The following is a 26,014-nucleotide window of genomic DNA, read 5'->3' as shown; positions in this document are numbered from 1 at the left end:
GCAAACAGTGTGCAAACTAGTCTTTGTGCTTTTCAGGCCATAAATACGTAAATAAATGACATGCATTGCCACGGCAAACTGCGCAACAATGCAGAGGCAAAATGCGTGCAAGCGTAAACGCCAATTTGCTTGCACCACTCTGTGTGTGCAGTCTCCAGCGGCCCCGGCTCCACCCACTGGGACAAAGAGACTGAATGACTGACAGGAGGGTTCACTCTCTCCGTTCATTCCGCTATAGAACCAACACCCCGGGTGTTGAGACAGATGTATTTGTCATTTTGTCTTGTCATTTTGCCGCCGTTTGTTTGTTTGTGTTCAAAATAACTTGAAAAGTTCTGAATGGATTTGGATGTTGAAATGTTCAGGAATTGTTGGAAATGGGATATGGAAAAACTGATTACATTTTGGGGGTGATCCAGATCACCGTCTGGATGCAGGCATTTTTTTAAAGGTTTCTTTGCGACATTTCGACATTGGACCATTTTTGGTGTTTGTGCATATACTGTAACGCCACAAAAAATAGTCGGAGCACTTGGGGAAAAAAACACAGGACAACTTTCCAGCAGGTTGTACAAAATATCAAAGACTGATCCAAAAAATTGTACGATTATTATTTTGGTAACTGTGGCGCTTGGGCATCGCTAGTGTTCATTTGTTATCGCAAGACATTTTTTTTCTGAACAAGAAATCTTTTTTAATCTCACATTTTAAACTCACGAGATCTTTAGACATTTAGCCATTTCTGTGTGGGAAAATGCTTAATTTAGGCAAAACATTTGTAAAATTAGCTTAAAAATGCATATTTTTGACTAATAATAGGCAGCATTCAACCACAAAACAGCATGATTTATTAATGAATGTATTTTTGAAAAACCGTGATAGAGTGAAGCCGTGACATTTGTAGCGGCGTGGGATTACTGTGCTAATCCATGCTTCCTCCTCGACCTCCTGCAGGTGATCCGCTACCAGAAGCAGCTGCAGCAGAACTACATCCAGATGTACCGCCGGAACCGTGACCTGGAGCGAGTGATGCGGGAGCTCAGCCTGGAGCTGGAGAACAGGGACATGATGGACGACTACGAGGTCCACAACGGCAGCAACGACATCCACTTTGAGGAGATCACCGCCACTGAGATCTAAAAGTAAAAACATTTAGCAACACCAGACCAAAACAACAACAAAAGACTGGCAGCGTTTTACCTGTTGAGCAGCTGACAAAGGTGCATTGTTACTCTCTCCTGCTGCACCCCACATGATCTTTCATACGGTGTTTCACCTGCACCTTTTTCAGTCAGCACAAAACCACCTCTCCTCTACGGGAGCTAAAGCAGTGACACATGTTTGAATCAGGGTATCGAGGAAGGTGGTAATGCAAAAAAACACAATGTTGCTACATGCACATGAAGTCAAGGAAGGGGGCACCAGCATGCATGAACAATAACGATGTCATCATTACCATCACGGCTTAATATTTCATTGTCACCATGCTGCACTGATCCCCAAAGTTATAGCTAAGGGGCAAATAATTCTACATACTCAACGCTGTGTTCTGTATATTAGCCTGACCATGCTCATATGGTAGTACCACTCTATTCCTTAAGGGGGAGCCACAGTGCAAACCAGTCATGCCACTTCACCACTGGAATGTCTTTAGAATAGTACCTGAACGCATCAACAGAAGGGAACGAGGGTCTACTGTATTCTTGGCAAAGAAGACTCATTTTTTTATCCAAGAGGAGACTGAGGGCAGCAAAGTGGAGATTGTGGAGTATATTGCTGCAGCGTCCACAGCTAAGGCACAGGAACAGGGTAAGCGAACGTTTAGTTTTTGTCATTTTGAGCTGTGAATCCTTTTGCTCAAACAGTGAGCGACCGAATACTAGAAATGAGGGGTGCACGATATGATCTCAGCAGGGTCCTTGAGGGTGCATGGGAGTTTGCCCAACCAGTCTACATGTGTTTTGTGGACTTTGAGAAGGCATTCCACCGTGTTCCTCTGAATCCTAATTCAGGTCATTCAGGCTGTTCACTCCCCGTATGACCGGTGTCAGAGTTTGGTCCCCACAGCCGGCAATAAGTCAGACCTGTTTCCCGTGAGGGTTGGAGTCTGTCAGGCCTGCCCTTTGTCACCAATTCTGTTCATTACATTTATGGACAGAATTTGTAGGTGCAGCCAGGACGTTGTGGGGATCCGGTTTGGTAGCTGCAGAACTCGGTCTCTGCTTTTTGCAGATGATGTTACTGGCTTCATCCTTCAACGCCCACTGGATCGGTTCGCAGCCGAGTATGAAGCAGCTGGGATGAGAATCAGCAGCTCCAAGTCCAAGTCCATGGTTCTCGCCCAGAAAAGGGTGGAGTATCTACTCCAGGGGGAGGAGTTTAAGTACCTTGGGGTCTTGTTCACGAGTGAGGTAAGGCTTGAACGTGAGATCAACAGGCGGATTGGTGCGGACTCTGCATCGGTCCGTTGTGGTGAAGAGGGAGCTGAGCCGAAAGGCAAAGCTCTCAATTTACCGGTCGATCTACGTTCCTGCCCTCACCTACGGTCATGAGCTTTGGGTAGTGACCGAAAGGACAAGCTTGTGGGTACAAGTGGCCAAAATGAGTTTTCTCCGTAGGGTGGCTGGGCGCTCCCTTAGAGATGAGGCGAGAAGCACTGTCATCTGGGAGAGACTCGGAGTAGAACCACTGCTCCCCTGCATTGAGAGGAGCCAGATGAGGTGGCCCGGGTCAGGATGCCTTTCGGACGCCTCCCTGAGGAGGTGTTCAGGGCACATCTGACCGATAGGAGGCCTCAGGGAAGACCCCTTCTATATGCGTATATGCGCCCCTTCTACTTGACTACTCCGTTTAAAGGGTGAGGGGATCTCACCCAACCTACAGTGTCGAGATTACATCCAGATCGTGCACAATAGAGTAACTCTTTTTTTGTTCCAAATACTGAACCCTCTACTTTCAAGATGCTTCCCTTCCATCGGCTTGTTGCTCTTGGTAAGGACCTGGGATAGTTTGCTCATCTAGCCGTTGCTAGTTTCCTGAGCATAACTTGCGGTCTGCCATTTCCTGTTTTGCTGGGTCAAACGAACTCCGGCCACAGATGAGTACCAGTATCTTTTATGGGACACGATTCCCCACGTACCCTATACTCCTTACCTCCTAGCACCATTGTAACATCGGTTATGCCTTGAACTTACTTTGGTGTACTTGAACTAGAATTTAGGCTGATAGATTTACAGTTATAGTTGGTTATTTGCCAGCCCCCTGGCTGCATCTCGTGGACGAATGAAATATCTTCTCTGAGATTTGAAACTGCCTGACCTTCTGGGTCATTGGACGCAGGAAGAAAAGCCCTGTGTGACTTGTTTTCGAGGGAAAAACTATCATCTTATATTCGGGTCAGTCCCAGCCCTTTGTGCTTGGCTCCTCCCCCTTGAGGAAGTAACAATAAGTCACCAGCAGGTCAAAAATGCGTACAGAATTCCTGTTTGTCGCCTCTTGCTGTGGAGCGATCAGATGCCAAGCTTCAGCGCGTTTCATTGTTTTTTGTGGTCTTTCTGCAGTTTAAGGAAAAGTTGCTTCAAGCGGAGCGCGGCAGTGGGAGATGTCAGCCGGATGTCTCTCTCGTCCTCACTCCAAAGTCTATTTTTGGAACAGAAGAAAAGCACCTTAGCGTCTCAGCGTCGGGAAAGGGAAAAAAAAAGAAAAAGTTGCGTTTATTGCCACTTCTTCAGGATGCATTTGTTCCTCTTCACTGTGCTTTATTTAGCCAAAGTCTGACTTTTCATGAAACGGCTCCTATCCTGCATTTGCAACTTTTGACACGCATGTCTCACAGGTTCTACTCCACGTACCCCACACCACTTCTTCTTGGAAGAACTACCAGAGTAACGAAGCAATAGGACGATTTATTTTCTTTTTTTCAGGGAGCCAAAGACCTACCTGACGGTCACGGCTCCCCTGCTCACGCCACTTCACGGACAGGATGTTTTTTGAACAAAGCCTGCGGAATCCCAGCGTTTTGGGCAAGAGCAGAAGAATGCAGATTTACCCTGGGAGTATATTATGAAAATCAACTTACTTTAAGGCCCCACTTGGGATCCGATATCACTCAAAAAGAGCAGGATGGGACCCCTTTAAACCAAAGTCTTCCAAGTCTAAATCATCAAGTTGAAAAATGAGTGAAAAAATGGATCCAATATACGTGTATGTGTATGTGTATGTATATATATATATATATATATATATATACACACACACACACACACTACATAGTGTACATTGAGTGTTACGTAAAGCCGGTTTTATTTGATTCATTTTATCGCAGGGCTGACAAGTGAAAAGAACGTACATTTTATAGACTAAATAGTAAATACTAGCGAATCGGAACTCTATATAATGAAGGCTGTATATTTTTCTATACATATATAAATAAAGCACCTACTAATATTTTGTTGTAGCACCGGTCTCTCTCTATATGAATATATATCTACAGTATATACCGTATGGCGTGTATGTCCATAGATACGCAGTATGCAGTAGTAGATGACGTGCGTGTACGTAATGCATGTGTTTTATACTCTGCATCGCACACCCTGCTCACGTAATGATGCCTGTCATCGTGACACGCTGCAATGAGGCTCATTTCCGCTCATTTGTACCTTTGCCACAAATTCCAGACTGTTACTATGAGAACTGTCCTCACCTCGCCTCCTGAGTGTAAATACAGCACACGTATGGAAACACTTGCTGGTACAACAGAGTGTCTTTTTATTTGGACGTACAGTATGTGGCCACTGTGACTCTCGACCAAAGTAACGCAATAAAAATAACGCATTTTATTTTGTTGTTCTTATTATTGGGGGTTTTTGTGGCTTTTTTTTTTTTTTTTTAAAGATTTGCTTACTTTCTTCATGTTGTCCTTGTATATTTCTATGTGTACATTTCTTGTATAAATGACTGTTTTTAAATAAAGTGCAAGCTGTCACACCTTAAGCTGCAAACTTGATGCTTTTCTACACCTTGACCTTACATGTACATGCAAATGTTTATTGGGGGGGATAGTACATTATGAAAATAGTTTTTATGTCGATTAAATGAAAATGTGGGGGAAAAACTGTCATCATAATGTATAATTAATCCAAATTAATTAATTAATTAATCATAAGTAATTAATAAGTAATGTGTTTGTAACATTTTTACATTTTAAATGTAATTATATATATATATTATTGTGCATTTATCATAAAAAATATTCAATTATTTAAATGTAAAAATATAATTATTTTGTAATGACATGTTTTTATGATTGTTTTTCCAGATAGAAAATAAAAGCAACATAAGGAAAACTAATAAAAGGCAGAATTTATTGGACAGCAACAGCATTGGGCAAAAAAATGCAAGGCAGTATATGTACTGTATATACATTTTTTTGTATATAATTTTTGTATGTATATAAAAAGAGAATATCTTTTGTTGATTAAATAAAATAAGGAAAAAAAACAGCCATCATCATGAATCACAACTAACTGAATTTGATTGTTCTGTCATATGGTATGCATATTTATTATTTAATTCTTAATAAAATTGTATATTTATATATGTTGTGTATTTGTCATATGAAATTATAAATTATTTTAAATGTAATAAATACTAACTTTGTAATTACATATTTTTTATGATTGTTTTTGTTTTTCAGATAAAAAAAACAAAAGAAAAGCAACAAAAAATTAATACAATTTTGAATTTCTTGGTCAGCGGCAGCATGGGCCAAAACAATGTCATAGGATGCCCGGCGGTATACGTTGTGGTCATCTACGCCCATGCATTAGTCGTTATCAGGTTTTGGTTTTACTTTCTGTCACATTTACATTTTAAACCGCTCCTCCCCCCCACCACCACCACTCACCACCCTCCAAAATCCTGTAATTAAAGCCTGTGAAGTAAAGTAGCATATTGCTAATCCCTGCCTGTGTAATGCTACACACTTCTGAAGGCAGGGATTCGATTCCCGTGCTTTAAAAAGGACATGCGCCATAAAAATGGAAGCCAAAACCATTCTCGTTGTGGCGAGCCCTAACTGGGAAACCAGAACGTGGACAGAAGAAAAAAAGCGAGCAGACAAACACTAACTACGCCAAAAAAACAACACTGAGCAGTCATTTTTGTAATAGTCTCTCAAGGCCAGACTATCACTTTAGACGTAATACTGTACATGAGATTTAATCTGCAGCCAAATAAATCTATAAATCCCATAACGCAGTTTGAGATGATCGCCTTCTGGCAGGCCGGAAGCAGCGCTCAAAGGTCGCAGCAAGGTCGCAGTGTGTTAAGTTCACGAATCACAAAGTTTTCACTTTATACAGCATTTATTTTTTTAAAAAGAAGGCAGTAGAAAAGTAGTCGGGTGTCAGTCAGCAGGTCCCCCTGGACAGAACCTTGGGGGTCTTGACCACCAGCACCATGGGGTCTTTGGCTTTGTTGCTGAACGCACGGCGAATGGCGTCGACGGCGTGCTGATGAGTCACGCCCTGCAGACTCTCACCGTCCACGGACAGCAGCTCGTAGCCGGCCTGGGGACGCACAAACAACGGCGACAGTCGATCAGTAAACGCTTTCGTGATGAAACGCTTCATCGCTACCACCACTGGGCGCTGCTGCCAAGTCCAGGGTGGACCCCACCTCTCACCCAACGGCACACTCCTGACAATCGTTTCAAAAATAATACATGTACGGGAATATAGTTTATGTTGATGAAGTAAAAATGGACAAAATCTACCATCAGAATTAATCTGTTATGTTTTATTATATAATTACTGTATAGCTTTCATTTCTTAATATGTATTATTTCATTATTTCTTAATGTAATATTTATTTTGTATTGATAATTGAAAACATTTTATTAAAATCATTTTAAATGTAAAAAATATGATGAATAATAAATGCATATTTCATTATAAATTTAATTTAAATTGAATAATTAATTTAAATTTACAAATTATCCATTTTCATTTTAAAATAATTTCATAATTACACATTTTTATGATAAGTATAAACTTTAATTATGTAGAATATGTAAATATAAAATTATTTTATCATTTTATCCTAAAAATGTGTGAATATAAAACAATTTCACATTTAAAATAATTTTAGACTGAGATTTTTTTATGAGAAATACACGATTGTATCATAAACAATATGTAATGATAAAAAAATGTTTATGTTACATGTTACATGTTACATGTTTTATGATAAATACATATTTTCTCATAAAAATATTAAAATGATTTAATCATAAAATAGCCATCCATCCATTTTCTATGCCGCTTCTCCTCATTAGGGTCGCGGGGGCATGCTGGAGCCTATCCCAGCTGACTTTGGGCATATTTTAATCATAAAACATGTCATTATAAATTATTTAAAATTTTAAATGTATCAATACACACTTATCATAAAAAAATATGTCATATGAAATTATTTACAATTAGAAATTCATAAAAATATGTGATTATAGAATGTTTTAAGATAACATTTTCTAATCACGTATTTTTTATGATAGATTAATGAAAAACTGTTGCTAATTGGCATTAAGTATGTCGTCATAAATAAGCTACCTGGTTTTGGGAATGGGATGACGAGTGCAAGCTCGCTGTGGTTTAGTCATCGCTCATGATTGGCTCCTGTCTAATAAAGACCTGCCTGGTCCTCACTGACTCGTGCGGCCACAATATGCCATTTTATGAAATCTGGTTTCCCCCCTAAATTTAGTGGGTGCAGCTTATACACCGAAATGTACGGTAGCTGTGGTCTTTCTAAAAATGTACTTCATTGATTTTTTTCACATTTTTAAATTTGATTTCAAATACTTTTTTATTCATCTCCTTTTTATTGTTGTCATGCGTGTTTATGTTCATAAACTGTCTTTTTGTCAGTGTTTTGCACATACAGAAGCTCTTTCTGTACCTTTTGGTTTTAAAATGATTGAGTTTTTTTACGAAGTTTATAATTCAATTTTTGTCCAGTTTTGTTTTTACCAGAAAATAGTCAAATAGCAGTGAAGGCAATCACCACACACGCACACGCACGCACACACACGCACACACACACACACGCACACACACACACACACACACACACACACACACACACACACACACACAGCTATAGGGAGTTTCCTGTGGAAAGTTGTGCAGGGAGCCACTTTACTTCCTGTGATGTCACACGCCTTCGAGCGAGGATGCACCTGCTGGAGACCACTGCATTGTTGCCTGTCCACCAATCATCTCCCGTTTCCTCGTCAGCCACTTTCCCGCCGTCAGTCAACACATGAAGACCGCATCCTCTCATCAGTCTCTTGGCTGTCCTGCATTTCTATTGATTTCTTCTTCTTCTTCTGTTTTTTTACCCCAGAGTACCCCGTGACAGCGGCATGAAAAGATTTGCGTGCATTTACGCAAAGAGGGGATTAAAAAGTCATTTGAATGAAACAGATGACAACTAATCTGATCGTCGTTATGCTCGTTTACGGTGGCGCGCGCGTGAGAGCACCGGGCAGGATGCAGCTTCCACTAAACGTCGCGTACTTTGACCACATTTCGTTGAACGCCGGCTCGTTCCTTCAGTATGCGGGCTGGGAAGCCCACTTGACTTACCAAACCTATCATCAGGGGTATGGCGTTTATTGTAATTAGCACAAATGCTTTTTATAATCATATTAAGCAATACAAATAAATCAAACCATGTTTAGAATTAAAACAAATATTGTAAAAGAATATAATCAAATGTAAAATATTAAATAAAAAATAGATATTTTGATAAACAGTCAGCTTTACAGATGCCATGTGCAGCCTGCACGTCTTTAGCACACAGCCTCCAAATAATACAATAATAATAATAATATAAAACAATAATAACAATAATAATAATAACAATAATAATAATAATAATAATAATAATAATTGCAGCGTTTTCCAGCGTTTGCTGACCTTCAGGGCACGGTTCATGGAAGCGGCTCCTCCAGGGAAGATCTTTTCAATCTTAATCGCCGGCTGGACTCTGGACTCCATCCCTCCAGAGACACTGATGCCTGCAAACACACACGCACGCCAGCAAGAGGCCAGACAATGAAGCAACACACACAACACAGCACGACCAGCACGTGTCTTAACCTGCGGCTTGTACACACTGACCTCTGCTGGTGACTCGTGGAACGGGAACTGTGTCGTCATATCAATACTGAATTTTCTTTCGTTCTGTTGCTGCTTGCTATGTATATATTCTTAATAAGAAGAAGAATTTTAGATCTATTTTTTATAATGTAATTTTTTAACAATAAAATAATTTTAGATATATTTTTTAGAATGTAATTTTTTAATAATATTGTCTTACTGGTATAATTCTTGAATTTCATTGGTCAGTGAAAAACATGTATGTCCATTTCCAGTATTTTTAACCAATAAAAACCAAAAATATTTGTCTCAATTTATTTTCAAAAATAGTACATTTTGTGCAGTATTACTGCTGCAATATTTTAGTGCATTATTCAGATAATATGTTCAAAATATGATTAATATTTCATTGTATTCACACTGCAGTATCTCCCAACACCAAAGGAAATATATTTTTGCTGGTGCTTTTATATTAATAATAATCATTTTACAATATTTTACTTAAGTGGTAAAACTATTTTTGTTTATTAAAAAAAGACTATTTCTACATTTTATTTCATTTCACCATTTATGTCCATTTATTTCTTATCCGAAACACCAAGAAAACTCCAAAATGCAGTATTTGTGTCTACTATTACTACTGCAATACTTTTCTTTATCATTTGGATAATAAAATAAAATAAATGAATAAGAATTATGAAATGATTTCATTGTATTTAGTTTGCAATGCAGTGCAAAGCTTGTATTTCCAAGCGAGGAAAGCGAGGGAAGATATTGGTTGTTGCTGCCTTTGTGTTATTAACACTCATAATAATTGTACAGTAGCTCCCTTTTGTTCTTAAAATAGCTCGTTCATTGAATTTGATTTCATGTGACTGGTCAGTGAAACACATTTATGTCCATGTCTTCCCCAACATTATTATAACATGATATTTGTGTTTATTATTATTACTGCTGCAGTATTTGTGTATATTATTCGGACAATTACATAAAATAAAGCATATTTCATTTCATTTCTTTTATTTCTCCATGTTTTTAGCTTATTTTATTTGAATTTGACGGGTGTTTGGATGTCATTGCAGGCGTCCTTTGCATAACATATGAGTGGTCCACCCCCCCTGGCCCCCACAGAGGCTGATGCCAACACTTTGAGCTGATGTAGAAGGATGCGGTGCTCACCTAGCGACTGTTTGGCTTTGGGGATGGTCAGCGTGGAGACGTCGTACTCCTGAGTGGCCCTCCTATTTCCGCTTTGTGAGAGTCCGTTGGCTGTGACTGCGGGGGGGCCGCCAAAGACATCCTTCAGGGGTGTCCTGGTTGGCCGCGGTGAGGGGACACGTACGCTGACTTCAGTGCAGGCTTCCTGTTTCCTCCAGTTGTCTGGACGCACCTCCCCCCTCCCGCTGCTCCTCCTCACAGGTGACCTCCCTCGCTCGGGGGCTCCGCCTCCTCCCCCGACCCCGTTCTGGTGGCCCCCCCGCTGGGTGCTGTGCAGGGATTCTGCGGGGCGGGAGCTGAGGATGGGCGAGGGGCTAAGAGAGCGGGAACGGGACGAGGAGAAAGTGTCCACGGGTACGTCCAGCAGGGGGGTGAAGAACCGAGATGGGGTCATGTGACCTCGTCCCGACAGACTCAGGCCCTCCATGTCCTCCACCAAGGGATGGTCCTGGGTCAGGACGGGCTGGAGGAGGAATCCCCCCCTGTAGTCTGGAAATATGTTGCAATAATGAGTGAGACTGGCGGACAATCATCACAAAATATCCCATCAAAAATATGATATACTGTATTGTTCCATTCAAGTCTTCTCAGCTTTTGGGTGATCACCAAAACAACAACATCATCTTTTGGTGTATTTTCCTTTTTAGACAACATTACATTAAAAAAAGAAATAAATCCAAATAAAAAAATGTATGAAGAATTGAGACACATGTTTTCATTGGACAGTTGAATTACACTACAAATAAGATAACATAGTAAATAATAATAAGCAGTCATCAATTACACGATCTCGAAGGATGGCAATAAAACTTCGTGAAATATTTTTTGAAAATGCAATGTTTTTTCCCAAAAAATATGTCAAAAAATATTTGTTTTAACTTGAGGTACAGTACTTGTTTTTAGACAGTTGAGTTTGATGAAATACAAAAATACAAATAATGACTTTTAATTGTTTTTTTCTTTGTAAAAAAAAAAAAATCACACGTTTTGGCTTTAAAAAATATGCCGATGGGACAATTCAGTGAAATGTAGATGTTTGATCGTGTGAGTGAAAAGTGAGCGTTACGACGCACTCAGTCGCAGCTGGCTGGTGCGTACAGACACAGTATACCTGGGACGGGGGTGACGAGGTGGCGTCGAGGGGTCCCACTGCGAGGGGAGCGGAGAGCTGGAGAACGCACTAAAATGAATAAAATACAAAATATATGACTAAAAACCCAAACATATCACTAAAACCAAACAAATACTCCATGTGATTAAACATGATTAAGCTGGTTGGCTTCGTGAAAACCTCCCGAGTGTGATGCAGCCAAAGTCCAACCAGCGAGAAAAGCACTTGGAGAGCACCCAAGCCAAAGCTGCAATATTGTGGTTTACACCACAAACATTACACCGACATCTATTTTATCTACATATTTAGCTATGTTAGCATGCTAACACCTAGCATAACAGCGCTAAGTGTTCATATAAGTGTCTACCTATGAAAATGGCTAATAATGCTACTCTGCTAATGTTAGCATGCTAACACATAACATAACAGCGCTAAGTGTTTATACATGTGTCTAGTTTTAGGGAACAGGGTGAATTTTGGGAAAATTTAGAATTTTGAATCACCCCCAAAATGTGATTGTAAACAGTTCTTCCTTATCCCATTTCCAACAATTCCTGTAAATTTCATCCAAATCCATTCATAAAAAGACAAACACCAACAAAAACATAACCTCCGTGCTTTGCTTGCGCTTGGCGCAGGTAAAAAAAACACACGATTGTCGATACTGAAAAATATGAAGGCGTTTCTCACCACACGGACTCTTGAGAGCTTTGTAGGCCTCCAGTTCAAAAGGCAAGACCATGCTGTCAAAAGCACCCAAGTCACTGGGAGGAATCAGCATCCTGCACGAGACATACGACACTCAGTTCACCTAAAGATACACTCAGGACCAGCAAAGGTTGGGAGACAATTTCCCATCTTCTTCAATGATAAAGTGGATCTACTCTCTTGACTGGTGGTGTGTAAAGTGTGTGTGTGCGTGTGTGTGCGTGTGTGTGTGTGCGTGTGTGTGTGTGTGTGTGTGTAGACATGATGACCTCTCACCTTATTTCTCGGAGAAGCAGCAACTTCTCGGGCCGGTCCAAGATGGCCAGAAGGGGCCGCACTAAATCCTCCATCGCCTTCTCAGACAAATACTGAAAGTACAAAGATTGTACTCACGTTCAGTCAACAACCTTTGGCTTGGATGTGAAACTATCAGGGTGACACATTATTGGCTGGAATGTCACACGGTCACAGAGATCCTCTATACCACAGGAGTGCTGTGCTGTTTTTAAGGATCTACAGCAAAAAAGCTGCTTTGCGTTTTTTAAGCATCTGCTGCAAAAAAGCTAGTCAAAGATCCTCTATATGACAGGAGTGCTTTGCTGTTTTTAAGCATCTGCTGCTGCAAAAATGCCAGTCAAAGATCCTCTATATGACAGGAGTGCTTTGCTGTTTTTAAGCATCTACTGCAAGAATGCTAGTCAAAGATCCTTTATGTACAGTAGTACCTCGCATAACGTAAACCTCCTTTTACGTACATTCCACTGAACGTAAAGAATTTATGTAAAGTTTTTGCATCGTATTACGTAAGAAATTCCATATAACGTAAAGCGTCAAGTCAGTGCAAGCGACAGAGAGACTAACAGAGTACACTTGGTGACGCCTTCTGACGCTTCACGCTCTCATTGGCTGATTATCGGGGCACCGCCTACGCTCTCATCTCATTGGCTGACTTATCCAGTGCGTCCATGTTTGTATGCGAGCTCCCTTCCTCATCGTAGTCGCCCTTAAACTAGTTTGCACGCATTGAAATCTCTTCTTAATTTCTTTACTTTTCTTTGTGTTAAAATGACCGGAGTCATGGGCCCTAAACCAAGTGTAAGGGAGAAGAAAAAAGGGAAAAGTTGTCGATGGAAACAAAGCAGGAAATGATCCAGAAGCATGACGGTGGTATGAAATGAAGTGATGTTGCTAGACTATACGGCCGTTCCCCATCGACCATTATACCTTATTTACCTTGTTTTATATTGGAATGTTACTCTACTATGTTTATGCTAACGTTTTCTTATATTTTCCCAGCATATTTGGTGGACTTTGAATATTTTGAAGGGCCAAAGGGGTGAGTTTGGGAAGATCTTGGAACGGATTAGGCTATTTACATGTATTTTACGCTTCGTATAACATAAAATCCCTATAACATGAAGGTTCTTGGAACGGATTATTTACGTTGTAGGGGCGTCTACTGTAACAGGAGTGCTTTGCTGTTTTGAGGATCTGCTGCAAAAAAGCTAGTCAAAGATCCTCTATATGACAGGAGTGCTTTGCTGTTTTTTAGCATCTGCTGCAAAAAAGCTAGTCAAAGATCCTCCATATGAGAGGAGTGCTTTGCTGTTTTTTAGCATCTGCTGCAAAAAACAGAGATCTTCTATATGACAGGAGTGCTTTGCTGTTTTTAAGCATCTACTGCAAGAATGATAGTCAAAGATCCTTTTTATAACAGGAGAGCTTTGCTGTTTTTAAGCATCTGCTGCAAGAATGATAGTCAAAGATCCTTTTTATAACAGGAGAGCTTTGCTGTTTTTAAGCATCTGCTGCAAAAATGCCAAAGATCCTCTATATGACGGGAGTGCTTGGCTGTTTTTAAGCATCTACTGCAAAAAAGCTAGTCAAAGATCCTCCATATGAGAGGAGTGCTTTGCTGTTTTTTTAGCATCTGCTGCAAAAAACAGAGATCTTCTATATGACAGGAGTGCTTTGCTGTTTTTAAGCATCTACTGCAAGAATGCTAGTCAAAGATCCTTTTTATAACAGGAGAGCTTTGCTGTTTTTAAGCATCTGCTGCAAAAATGCCAAAGATCCTCTATATGACGGGAGTGCTTGGCTGTTTTTAAGCATCTACTGCAAGAATGCTAGTCAAAGATCCTTTTTATAACAGGAATACTTTGCTGTTTTTAAGCATCTGCTGCAAAAATGCTAGTCAAAGATCCGCTATATGACGGGAGTGCTTTGCTGTTTTTAGGCATCTACTGCAAAAATGCTAATCAAAGATCCTTTATATGACAGGAGTGCTTTGCTGTTTTTTAGCATCTGCTGCAAAAATGCTAGTCAAAGATCCTTTATATGACAGGAGTGCTTTGCTGTTTTTTAGCATCTGCTGCAAAAATGCTAGTCAAAGATCCTCTATATGACAGGAGTGCATTGCTGTTTTTAAGCATCTGCTGCAAAAATATGTGTCAAAGATCTTTGAAAAGACAGGAGTGCTTTGCTGTTTTTAAGTACCTATTGCAAAAATGCTAGTCAAAGATCCTCTATATGACAGGAGTGCTTTTAATGATCTTCCTTGAAAAATGCTAGTCAAAGATCTTCTATATGACAGGAGTCTTTGGCTAGGTTGAAAAAAGTAACGCTGTTTTTGGGAATCTACCGCCACATCCTGGTGTTTTGTGGGCGTTTCGGTTGCAGGACTCACGCGTTGACAATGTCTCATGACGGCAGCCACCTCGTCCTGGCTGAGCAGCTTCTTGGACATGTCCTCCACGTAATGCAGGGCGTCTGACGGGGGTGACGGCCGCTGTCTTTGTCCTTTGGACGGTGGAACGTACGAACAACATTTAGCTTTCCTTCCGCGGTCCAGGCAGGGGAGACGTGGCCTCACCTTTGGATCTGCTCTTCTCTTTGCCATCTTTCCTAAAAAACAGACTAACAAACGTTTTGGAGCGCCGGAGGTTGGATTTTTCTTCTGGGCTGCTTTTCTCCTTTTGCAGTCTCTTCTTCTTCCTCTGCCGGTCCTCTACTCGAACAGAAAACGACAAACAGTCCAAAGTAGGCATTACAACAAATGTGTGTCAGCGGCGTGAGCAGCACAACCACACAGACGACAGCACGTGTGTCCATGAATGGAGGATGAACATTGGCACATCGCGTGGGGTTTTTGTGGAGCAAATGTTCACCCAATTTTCAAAACGTTTCCTTGATCCCCAACAGCAGATGAACACCGAGCTCAACAAGGAATTTTAAAAATTAAATATTAATTTGGGGATTTTTTCTTTTTGATCTAAGCTTGTTTTGTCGCCAGGAATTGGTTTTCTTCAAATACTTGAATCAATTTTATATTTTTCTTTTGATTTCGATTCTTGGCATGATGTTCAAATGAGTTTCACCATGTATAATATTTATTTAGATATTTATTGTATTTATGAAACAGAATAAATGATTACTTAAATCATTTCAACATATTTTGACATTTTATTGTGTGACATTAAAACAAAAAAACGTTAATAGGTTTTATATTATTAATGTATTCCCATCAATAATCCATAGAATTTTACGATATTTAATTATAAACTATTTTGTGCTTACAAAGCACATCTCTTTGCTTGTTTTTTAACTTTCTATTAAAGGCACAGATGGGGTTTGAACCCATGATCTTCGATTTACGAGACCGACGCCTTACCACTTGGCCACTGCGCCCTTCAGGAAGCAATTTCTGACACAATTTATTGATTCAAAATAATTGCCTTTTAATTGTTTAAATAGCTCAGCTCTACTAATTAATTTTCAGATGTGTTCCATTTTCATTGATGTATTTTGTGAATAATGTCAATGAACAATGCAAATCACGTGTAAGTATTGATTTAAAATACGTATTTAGTAAAACACACCAGTGTTTGGGGCTGACCTGACACAGTCATGTGACTTTGGGATCGCATGATGGGTTTCCGAGGTCTACTCAGGGCCATCAGGACCTTGGTCTTAGCACCGTCGTGTTTCACCCCCTCTCGGTCCCCGGAAGACGGCGTCCTCGTGCGTCCTCCCGTCTCCCTCGGCCCCTCGCCCATCCCGTGTACGACCGTGTCCTTCAGCAGCACAGTGGCGCCGACCCTCCGACTGGTTTCCGAAGGGACGTCTGGCGACGTCTCGGTCTGTATGGCCGTGTCTGAGGTTCCCTGCACGGCGCTTGGACGTCTGGAGCGGTCCTCCGTGGAGATGGCCACGTCCACCATGTCGGAACCAAAGACAGGCGGGAAGAGGACCTGCGATAGACCACTGAGGGAGCTGAGGGGGGTGCTGGAGGACAAGGAGGAGGTGGAGGAATGGGAGTCAGAGCCTTGGGAGGAAGACACTGGTGCTCCGTTGGCCACTGTTGGATGAAAGAATGAAAACCAAGGTGTCCTCTTTATGATCTTGTAAATCTTTTTTGTAAACACTGCATGGACACACAGATTCACTAACATCCTCATATTATTACGCTCAAGGTCAACGTACATCTGTCGAGCCAGCCGTACTCTGCCACCATCTCCTTATACGCAGGGTATCTTCCAGCTTCCTGTAACAGCACATACTATAGCTAAATACACAAACTGTTTGTTATGGAGGTGCACACATCTACATCTTAGCATCAGGAAATAGTCATAGCCCAACACCATCAACTCACTTTTAGGCATCTAATCAATCTTGTGCCGCTCACGGCCCTTTAAAGGAAAATGTTTACGGTACCTGGGGAGTCCTGGTTCCAGGTGCCATCATTACAACCAAATAGAATACTAACCAGGGTGAACTCTGGTTGGCTGGTAGGTGTCTCACGTCACTGTATCTTCACCACTGTTGTTTTGCATCCCAAAAGAGTGAACGCATTCTTGGTTGAGTTGTTGGGTGTACCTCAGAGGATAAATACAATACTTGGATTCTTGGATACTTGGATACAATACTTGGACTTCATATTCCGACATGACCTGGCACCTGCCCACAGTGCCAAAACCACCTAGTACCTGGTTTACTGGAAATAGTATTACTGTGCTGGACTGGCCTGCAAATTCACCTGACCTGAACCCCATAGAGAATGTGTGGGTATTGTGAAGAGGAAGATGAGTAACGTCAGACCCAACAACAGAGATGAGCTGAAGGCCGCTATGGAAGCATCCTGGGCCTCCGTAGCACCTCAACAGTGCCACAGGCTGATTGCCTCCATGCCAGACTGAATTAAAGCAGTGATTCGTGCAAAAGGAGCCGCAACCAAGTATTGAGTAATTAAACATAATTTTCCGTGGATTGACATTTCTGTATTATAAATCCCATTTTTTTCATTGTTTTGATGAAATATTCACATTTTTTGACAAACGGATTTTTGGTTTTCATGAGCTAAAAGCTATAAACATCAAGATTGAAAAAATAAAAGGTTGAAACATTTCAGTTGATGCGTAATAAAACTAGGATATAGGAAGGTTTATTTTTTACAATGATATGACGGAAGAAATTTTACTTTTTACACAATATTCACATTTGTTGACATGGCGGTCTTTGGACACCCCTTTTCAAGTCTCAGTAAAAGGCTTCAACACTGCTGATGAAGCAAACCATATCTCTAATTCCTAGAATAGGAATTTTAGCAAGTAACAGATGGGGTTCAATCCCATGATCTTTGGTTTACAAGACCAACGCCTTACCGCTTGTCCACTGCACCCACATAAGTCTGTCTGACTCCATGTGGTGGTGTCATCAGCACGCAAATCCATCTCAAAGAGGTCCAAGAGTTGGACATATCCAATTAGCGCCCTATGCTGCTCACAGCCACCTAAGAGCATATTTGAATGGATACTTGGGGATTACTGTGATATTCTGTTACGTATTAACACTGGGTAAACTGCGACAAGGGGGTTACTGCAGGACAAAACACCAGAAACAGTAACTCAAGGTACAGATGGGGCTCGAACCCACAATCTTCGGTTTACGAGACCGACACCTTACCATTTGGCCACTGCACCTACACAGTACCTGCCTTGACTCTACGCTAATCAGACCAGTGTTTGTCCTACCTGGTCACTGAGCATGATATGATGAAGCCTGCTCAGATGAGAGGCGAAACGTCTTCTAAGACAACCTGAACAGTACAGTAGCGATCGACTCAATGCCCTGAGAATGACTATCTCAGTGGACGGTGTCACCAGCAGCACTGTTGGGACCTTCACCTTTACATGGTGAAAGTCCTCCCAGATTATTTTATTTTAAACAGCTGTGAAATGAGCCTAGGAGTCTCAAGAACAGTTTACAATTTAACTCAAACAGGAGTAGATACAAGGCTGGCTTGCAATGCCAGCACTGGAGAGAGTGATTAGCTGCCAACAAAGGTTATGCGAAGTCCAATCGATTTCCAAATCTATTCCAAAAATAGGTGTAAACCTCCCTTCTTTCGTTGTTATGTTAGGCACCCGTCCATCTCAGCTGGCCAGCTAATCGCTCCTCAGACAAAGATTAAAATGGTGGTATATCTAGAGACTGTGTGGGCGTGTGTGTGTGTGTGGTGTGTGTGTGTGTGCAGATAGAAACAACAAGGTGCATCTTTTCCAGGTGAAAGGTCTTCTGAATGTGTTATGTCTCTGTGGTAGATAAGCGCGTTGCCGTACTTTGTCTAAGACAGAGTGGAAAATATTCCATTCCTAACAGCACACATCTTCAGCACAGTGAGGTCCGAGTGTTGCACAGATACATCCATGTGTGATTAGGTTGGTCTATAAATGGCTGCACACACACAAGCAGCACTCTATAATGCTGTGTGTGTGTGTGTGTGTGTGTTGATTAGAATCTGATCCCTGGCTGCCTCTGAATAATGAACCATGAGTCTGAGCAACCTGAGATCACAGGAGGAAAATGAGCACGGGGCTATGTTAGAGTGTGTACGTATATGCACACAATACACACAAACAAGCCAGCTCCGTGTTACATTGTGTAAGACTGTGGTGTTCATTAACGTACTTAAGATGTGTTATTGTGCCGGAACACTTAGAGGCACTCAGTCACTAGTTCCAGCATGTGCTTAAGGCAAATAGTTAACACTGAAAGAAGGACAAGAAGACAAAGAAGCCTAATTGAGACACAAAAACGACCCCCTTGTATTTGACAGTTCAATTGCACACCAGAGAAAACTACAAGCACAGCATAGTAAACATATTGCTCAATGAATACCTCTCAAAAGTCATTTTGTCTTTAGAAAGGCAGAATTGTGGCACAGCTCTCGTAACGTATTGGATCTTATGAGATCTGTACAGCAGACGTGGTATCTGTAAAGCTGACTTTTACACTGGCGTTCGAAGAGAGGAGCGGTGTTTACACTTGCACGTATTTTGCCTCCGCATATTCCCGCAATTTGCCGTGGCAATACATGTCATTTATTTTTTTATGGCAAGCCTGAAAAGAGTAAGACTAGTTTTCGCACTGTTTGCGTTCTGATTCCGCATCAATCACTCGCTCGGCACGCAATTCGTGCGCATTGGCATGAAATAACCACGCTCCTGCACGCCTTTTTTTTTTACACCTTGTAAAGTACTGTTTGCGTCTAGTGCATGAAAACAGTATGTGCGACACGCATTGTTCCTGCCCGGGTATGCAATGTCACCGTGCACCACTTCCCGCATCCGTGAAGCAGTCACGGCATTATTTGGTCCCGCTGTGTCCCGCATGACGCCACGCAACAGCAGGCATCACCCCTGCAGCTTCATTAATGACATTGCAAGAAGTTCAACTCCAGAGAATAAGCTCACGCAATGAAGAAAGGTAAGTCTATATTTTCTCGCAGCTGCAGAAAGAGCAGGAAGAAGGCATAAACTAGAAAAAAGGAGGCACAAACAGTGTGGGAGAGCGAATGGCTGACTAGATGACATCGCTTTGTGCATTATGAACACATATTAACAAAAATTCACAAGGAAGATCCAAGAGATGACAAAAATTACTTGAGAATTCCCCCCGACTTCTCCCAAGAGGTGGCGGAACGATACACACGCTTCGATACACACCGCCCGCATTGTTTGCACGTAGGTTGCGGTGCGTTCGCGGTGTGTTCACATTGCTTCACAATTAGTTACCGGAAATTATGCGTGCCACAAACTTCAAAATGTTCTCACGCAGCCCCGCATAGTTTACACCCATACTTCACACCTGTTAACCACCAGTTTACTCACTGGCACGCAAAATGTGTGCAAGTGTAAACCAGGCTAAAGTGTTACTGTGTGTGATATTATTGTAAAACTGCATGTACACAAATACTGATAATATGGTGACTAACAGAGTCGCAACAAGAATAAGTGTTAATAATAAATAATAATATCCCTTACCCTGATGGTTAACATGACATGAGTGTGGCTCTTCAGGACCTCCACAGCGTTGCTGTGTGTGATGTCATCAAAGCTAACTCCGTTGGCGGCGAGGATCTGATCCCCCATCTTGATGCCGTGCTGCTCAGCCAGCCCACCTGGGTCCAACCTGGGCGTCAAACGTGGGAATGAAGGAGCGGAGCGTTCTTCATTTAACAGTAAGTGCTAATATGCTGACCCAATCATGTAAATAAATAAACTCACCAGAATATTAGGAATGTGCGTGAAATGGGTAAACATGAATGACTTACTTTGAGACATAAATGCCCAGTCCGAACTCTCGCCCTCCTCGGATGTTGAAGCCCAGGCAGTAGTCGTCTGATGTAGTGAAAAGATGCACGATCCTGCGGAGGGCGCTGTCCGAACTGGCCTCTGACGGCGTGCGCCCCCCTTCCTCCACCACCATTCTTCTGTGGATCAGATCCACCCTAAACACATACACCATATGGTATATTCATAGGCGCCGTTTTGCTTTGGGGACAAGTGGAGCAGTACCCAAACACATCCAGCAGATGGCGGAAAAAAAGCATGTCACTTTCTCTTGTGTTCCCACATGAACTCCAGAGCAGTCCATCCATTAGTGTCACGGGAGTATGCTTTACTGAATAATAATAAATATTAAATACATTAAATGTATGTAATGTTTCTGAGTGTGAATTTAATTAATGTGAATAAGGTCATAATGACCCATAATTCTTATACTCTGTTCTTATAATAGAATTTTCACTGTACACTAGGTCCCCAACTTACGAACACCCGACTAGTGAACACTCGTGGATACGAACACAAGCCGACTGGTTTATACTTTATTTTATTTTGCCTTGTAGTCGCTCAATCAGTATTTATACTGCTACTGTACATGCTTGACCAGTAGAGGGCACTGTGACACTGCTAATGGGACCAACAGAGGAAGCCTTAGAGCTAATGAGACCAACAGAGGAAGAGTTAGATGCTGGGGAGATAAAGCTAAATGGAAAGCTAAATTGTACAACCGGACAGAGCGTGTGATTAAAGTTTATGAAGAGTTAATAGGCCTGCTTAATTCTACACCACCCACAGAACACTACCTCTTTTAGAAGAGTCTAACGACGACGACCATTTGTCCTTTTTCAATAACTCCTCCTCCTCCACCACAACGACGTATGCTCGACCACTCCTCTTCAAAGGTAAATAACATTTATCATTACGTATTATTATATCACTTTTATTATTGTTTTTTTTTTATTAATTATCCTTGTTTAATATTACTACTGCATCCAAACTCATATTTACATACATACACATATACTGTATATGTATACACGTACATGTAGTACCTATATCATTGGTAATATTACCTTTTCCCCTACCTAAGAACAATTCGACATAAGAACGGTCGTCTGGAACCAATTGTGTTCGTTAGTTAGAGACTTAGTGTATTTCTTTAAAAATGATTGTTTTACCTTGTGTTTGCCGACTCTCCCTGACATTTCTTTACAGCGTGACGCAGCTAAGCTGAGTCTTAGGCTGTGTCCTACAAATTCTGCCTGCCAACAAGCAACTGCACAAACCTGTCACGTGCCTACGATAAACACTTTCAACAATTCTGGTGTGTGTTTTTAAGTTTTACAACGAATGTCCACTCATTAAAAGTTGCAATTGTGGATAATGAAGACAATATTTCATTTATTTGTTTCCTCTAAAACACCACAGAGTAAACATTGTGTATTTTCTCAGCTGAGCACAGGCTAGTATCAGTTCATCAAAATGACCTTAAGGTGAAAGCAGTAATCCATCCACTGCTGACACATGACACCAAGATGGAGGATATGCTCAAAGAAAGACGTGAGCTAAAAATCCCGCTCACCATGTGGTCTTCTCCTTGGAGAAGCGGATTCCTGGGATCTTGCCCACGCGCCTCACCACCATCCTCAGCCTGTTGTTGCCCGTCAGGACCTTGACGGCGCTGCTCATGGTGATGCTCTCCAGGCTGACGCCGTTCACCTCCACCAGCTTGTCTCCCACGGTGAGTCCGGCCTGTGCTATATGACGCACATAAACACCGCATGGAGCAAACAAACAAATGAAGAACACACTTCCTGCTAACCTGCAGAGCTGTCGTCCTCCACCTTGCTGACAAAGACGCCCAGTCCGTGTTCAGAACCTCCTCGGACGCTGAAACCCAGACGCCCATCCAGAGTCTTGTCTACTGTCACTGTGTGGATGTCTTCACTGTCATCTCCACCTGGAAACACCACAAATTCTTACTGACAGCGAGCACAACGCGCATATAGAGCAAGTGGCCATAACATTAGGCACAGGGACTGTAGCGAGTTTCACAAATATATATATTTTCTAGATATGTCTGGCACATCACCTTTACAAAATGAAAGTTTTTGAATGGTCCAGCCAGAGTGCAGACTGAAACCCAACTGAAAAAATGTGTGTGACCTCAAGGGGGGCCATGCTCAACAACATGTGACTGATTCAAAGCACTCTTGGATGGAAGACGACCACATACACTCCTGAAGTGCTTTTTGTCTCACTCCCCCTTCTTGCTTTTGCATATTGTAGTTCTACTTAAAACCTCATTAAGATCCAAATGTGCAAAATGCAAATTCTTGCAGTTTTTCAACTGGTCTTAAGATTTTGATCAGGAGTGTATATGCTTTCATTGAAGGATAAAAAACATTATTACAGCCTCCACAACCAGCTTATTGTCAATTTTTACATTTAAAAAATATTTTGCCTTTACAGGTTATAATTCGCATTATTATTATTATTATTATTATTATTATTATTATTATTATTATTAATAATAATAATAATAATAATAATAATAATATATTTATTCGAGGGGTTTTCTTACATGAGAAAAATATATTTTTGTTTAAACATAATGGCAAAATATTAAATAGAAGAAAGGTAATGATGACAATTAAAAATGTATTTACAATTAAAAAGAATGACAGAAAATCATTTCCCCCTTGTTTATATTTATTATAATTAGAAATATAATGAAAGTGGATAATAATAGTAACCATTCATTTTCTATACTGCTTGTCCTCACGAGGGTTGCAAAATAATAACAACAATAATAATAATAATGCAATAAAAACAGTATTAAAAATAATGCAATATCAATTTGTAGTGACTGAAAAACCTTTTTGCCTATTTTTATATTTATTATAAATATACATATAATGAAATTGAATAATAATCATGCTATAAAAATTGAAAAACAAAATGAATGTAAGATCATTTTCTCCAGACTTAACTGTATTATTCATTACCATTTTCATTGTTATTGTGCATGTTGTGCCTAACGCATCAACATTTGCATTTGTGATACCATAAAATAAGGGCAAATAAGGGAAATTCTGGTATTCATGAAACAAATAAAAGGGTAGGGCCAGGGCAAGAAGGGCAATAGGGTATGTTTCCCCAGAGAAAAACAGGTGGGTTGACATGTGTGGCCTAAGGTTTTGGCTCATGAGTGTATATTCATGCCTATTCATATTCTCATTCATCCAGGTCATTGTATTCTCAGGGCATTCAATTGATCGCAGTTGGACTGCTCAGATTGTCTTAGAAGATGTTTTCACCTCTCACCCGAGCAGGCTTCATCAGTTCATGCTCAAAGACTAGGTGGGACACACACCAGTCAGACTAGAAGGCAGATGACTAACGGGTGTGGTCCCACCTAGTCCTTGAGGATGAACTGATGAAGCCTGACTTGGATGAGAGGCGAAACGTCTTCTAAGACAACCTGAACGGTCCAGCTGTGATCGACTGAATGCCCTGAGAGTGTATATTCATTCTTTTTCCCCACTTTTTGGCTTTTCCCTGTCAAGGGTCTCCACAGTGAGTCAGTCAGCTGCATGAATGGTTTTGGATTAGTTTTAGCCTTTCCTGACGCAAACCCTGGCCTTGAAAGGCAGAAGCATGTATCAATACACCACCAGGATCAATGACTACATATATACTGTATATTTAAGCCATTGTTTCATACTTCTCAAAGTAATATAGTGTACCTAATGTTGTGGACATAATATTAAGACATCACCAAGCGGTACTAGTACATAACTTACCATCAACAGGTGCATTGATAAGAATGACCCTGCCCATGGGTGAGGATGACCTGCGTCTGTGTCGTTGCTGTCTTTTCAACATATAGCGTGCGCTGCTGTGGGACCCCCCGGCCTGCCCTCCACTGTTGACATGGTGGGGGTGCCCGCCTCCGTTTGTCATCTCCCTCCAGCCCGCTTGGGGTCGAGAGGAGTCAGCCATGGTATGTGTGGGACAAGCCTTCTCTTAGTCATCCAGAAAGGTTTTGGAGATTTGGGGCAGGGGCGGTGAAGGCAGATGCAGGATGGGAATCTTACAAAAACGTAATCCAGAATCCACAGGCGAACACCTTCTTTCCATGCGTTGGGATTTTGAGGTAGTTTAGTGTGGGCGCTGCTCCGCTTCTGCGTCAACTTGTAGTGTGCAGAGCAATCAGCAAAGCATGGTGCTTCCCCTCAGGCCATGTTTAATTAAAAAGGGTGTCTGATGTGATGAGCAATCCTGGGAAGATCCTGTGTCCCGTTGACTTCTACGTGGCATCTTTTTAATGCTGCCATGACCATGATCATAATATAGAGCACTAGTGAAGTTTAAAGTGCAATGCAATGCCATATCTGCCATGTCTGTGCTGTGTGTTGGAAGAGTATTAGCACCACCTCATATGTTCTCCAGGTGTCATAAGAGGGGTAAGCCTTTTACATAAGCCCCCACACCTGTGCCATTATTAGCGCCTGATCTGTTATGATTTAGGAAATAAGAATTAAGTTAATGGGATTCACTGACTGTACTATAGCAACATTATATAACGGCATCCCTTCAAATTGGGCCCTGTGGGTTGCATCATGCAAGTGATGCAGCAAAGAGCGCCATCTGATGGCCAGTAGCGGTGTTGCCTCCGCATTGCCAATGGTATTTTTCATCAGGATTCTATAAAAGGGAGACAATTGACGATTCAAGGGCTCAAAATGAAACTATTTGTAGGGGAAAATAAAATACAATCTATTTTAAAAGGCCGAAGAGGGTGTTTCCATTGAGTGTCAATTGAAGAAGCTGATGCCTCCAATCAGAGCCGGTGGGTGGCTTTCTTGACCAATCGTGTGTTGACTTTTGCCCACGTGTCCTCTTTGACACGCCCTTAAACGTGTTCTCATTCTAAGCGACGTTTAAGTGCATCGATATTTTTCAAACTTACCTTACTGCTTGACTATTTCACAAATTTTATTGCTTGAAATAACATCACACGGTCACATGTTGCACAAAACGACAGTATATACAGTTTGAAAAACGACAATTTGGGAAAAAATGCATCTTTTACCCACTTGATGTTGGTAAAACGGCACATATTTATCATGTTCAGTCTGGTGATGATGAAACTTGAAACGGTTGTATATTAGAGATTAATACTT

General features: G+C 41.2%; 2 protein-coding genes and 1 non-coding gene across 16 annotated transcripts in view; 1 reads left to right on the top strand and 2 right to left on the bottom strand.

Moving 5' to 3' along the window:
• lzts2a (leucine zipper, putative tumor suppressor 2a) overlaps nucleotides 1-4,992 on the top strand; it is an 80,845-nt gene extending 75,853 nt beyond the window's left edge. For 8 of the 10 annotated variants that reach the window (XM_054799486.1, XM_054799479.1, XM_054799480.1 and 5 more), the window contains one exon: nucleotides 955-4,992. In XM_054799486.1, the coding sequence (XP_054655461.1) occupies nucleotides 955-1,140 (186 nt within the window). In that variant the 3' untranslated portion in view covers nucleotides 1,141-4,992. The remainder of the gene's footprint in view (nucleotides 1-954) is intronic. The other 2 variants (XM_054799489.1, XM_054799488.1) reach the window with 2 other exon arrangements.
• Nucleotides 4,993-5,927: 935 nt separating this feature from the next.
• LOC129194328 (PDZ domain-containing protein 7-like) overlaps nucleotides 5,928-26,014 on the bottom strand; it is a 32,982-nt gene continuing 12,895 nt past the window's right edge. The window contains exons 1-14 of one of the 5 annotated variants that reach the window (XM_054799476.1): nucleotides 24,632-26,004; nucleotides 22,648-22,785; nucleotides 22,408-22,582; nucleotides 20,813-20,989; nucleotides 20,523-20,670; nucleotides 16,684-16,744; nucleotides 16,080-16,558; nucleotides 14,888-15,208; nucleotides 12,478-12,569; nucleotides 12,184-12,275; nucleotides 11,494-11,562; nucleotides 10,344-10,871; nucleotides 8,982-9,082; nucleotides 5,928-6,569 (exon numbers count right to left, since the gene is read on the bottom strand). In XM_054799476.1, coding sequence (XP_054655451.1) covers nucleotides 6,411-6,569; nucleotides 8,982-9,082; nucleotides 10,344-10,871; nucleotides 11,494-11,562; nucleotides 12,184-12,275; nucleotides 12,478-12,569; nucleotides 14,888-15,208; nucleotides 16,080-16,558; nucleotides 16,684-16,744; nucleotides 20,523-20,670; nucleotides 20,813-20,989; nucleotides 22,408-22,582; nucleotides 22,648-22,785; nucleotides 24,632-24,830 — 2,739 coding nt within the window. In that variant the 5' untranslated portion in view covers nucleotides 24,831-26,004 and the 3' untranslated portion in view covers nucleotides 5,928-6,410. The other 4 variants (XM_054799475.1, XM_054799473.1, XM_054799477.1 and 1 more) reach the window with 4 other exon arrangements.
• trnat-cgu (transfer RNA threonine (anticodon CGU)) lies at nucleotides 15,817-15,888 on the bottom strand. The gene has a single exon. It is a non-coding gene; the product is annotated as a tRNA-Thr (tRNA).

Source organism: Dunckerocampus dactyliophorus, chromosome 14 (assembly GCF_027744805.1).
Source record: "Dunckerocampus dactyliophorus isolate RoL2022-P2 chromosome 14, RoL_Ddac_1.1, whole genome shotgun sequence".
NCBI classification, from domain to species: domain Eukaryota; kingdom Metazoa; phylum Chordata; class Actinopteri; order Syngnathiformes; family Syngnathidae; genus Dunckerocampus; species Dunckerocampus dactyliophorus.
Note: the sequence above shows the minus strand (reverse complement) of the source record. Positions and strands in the feature narration are given on the sequence as shown.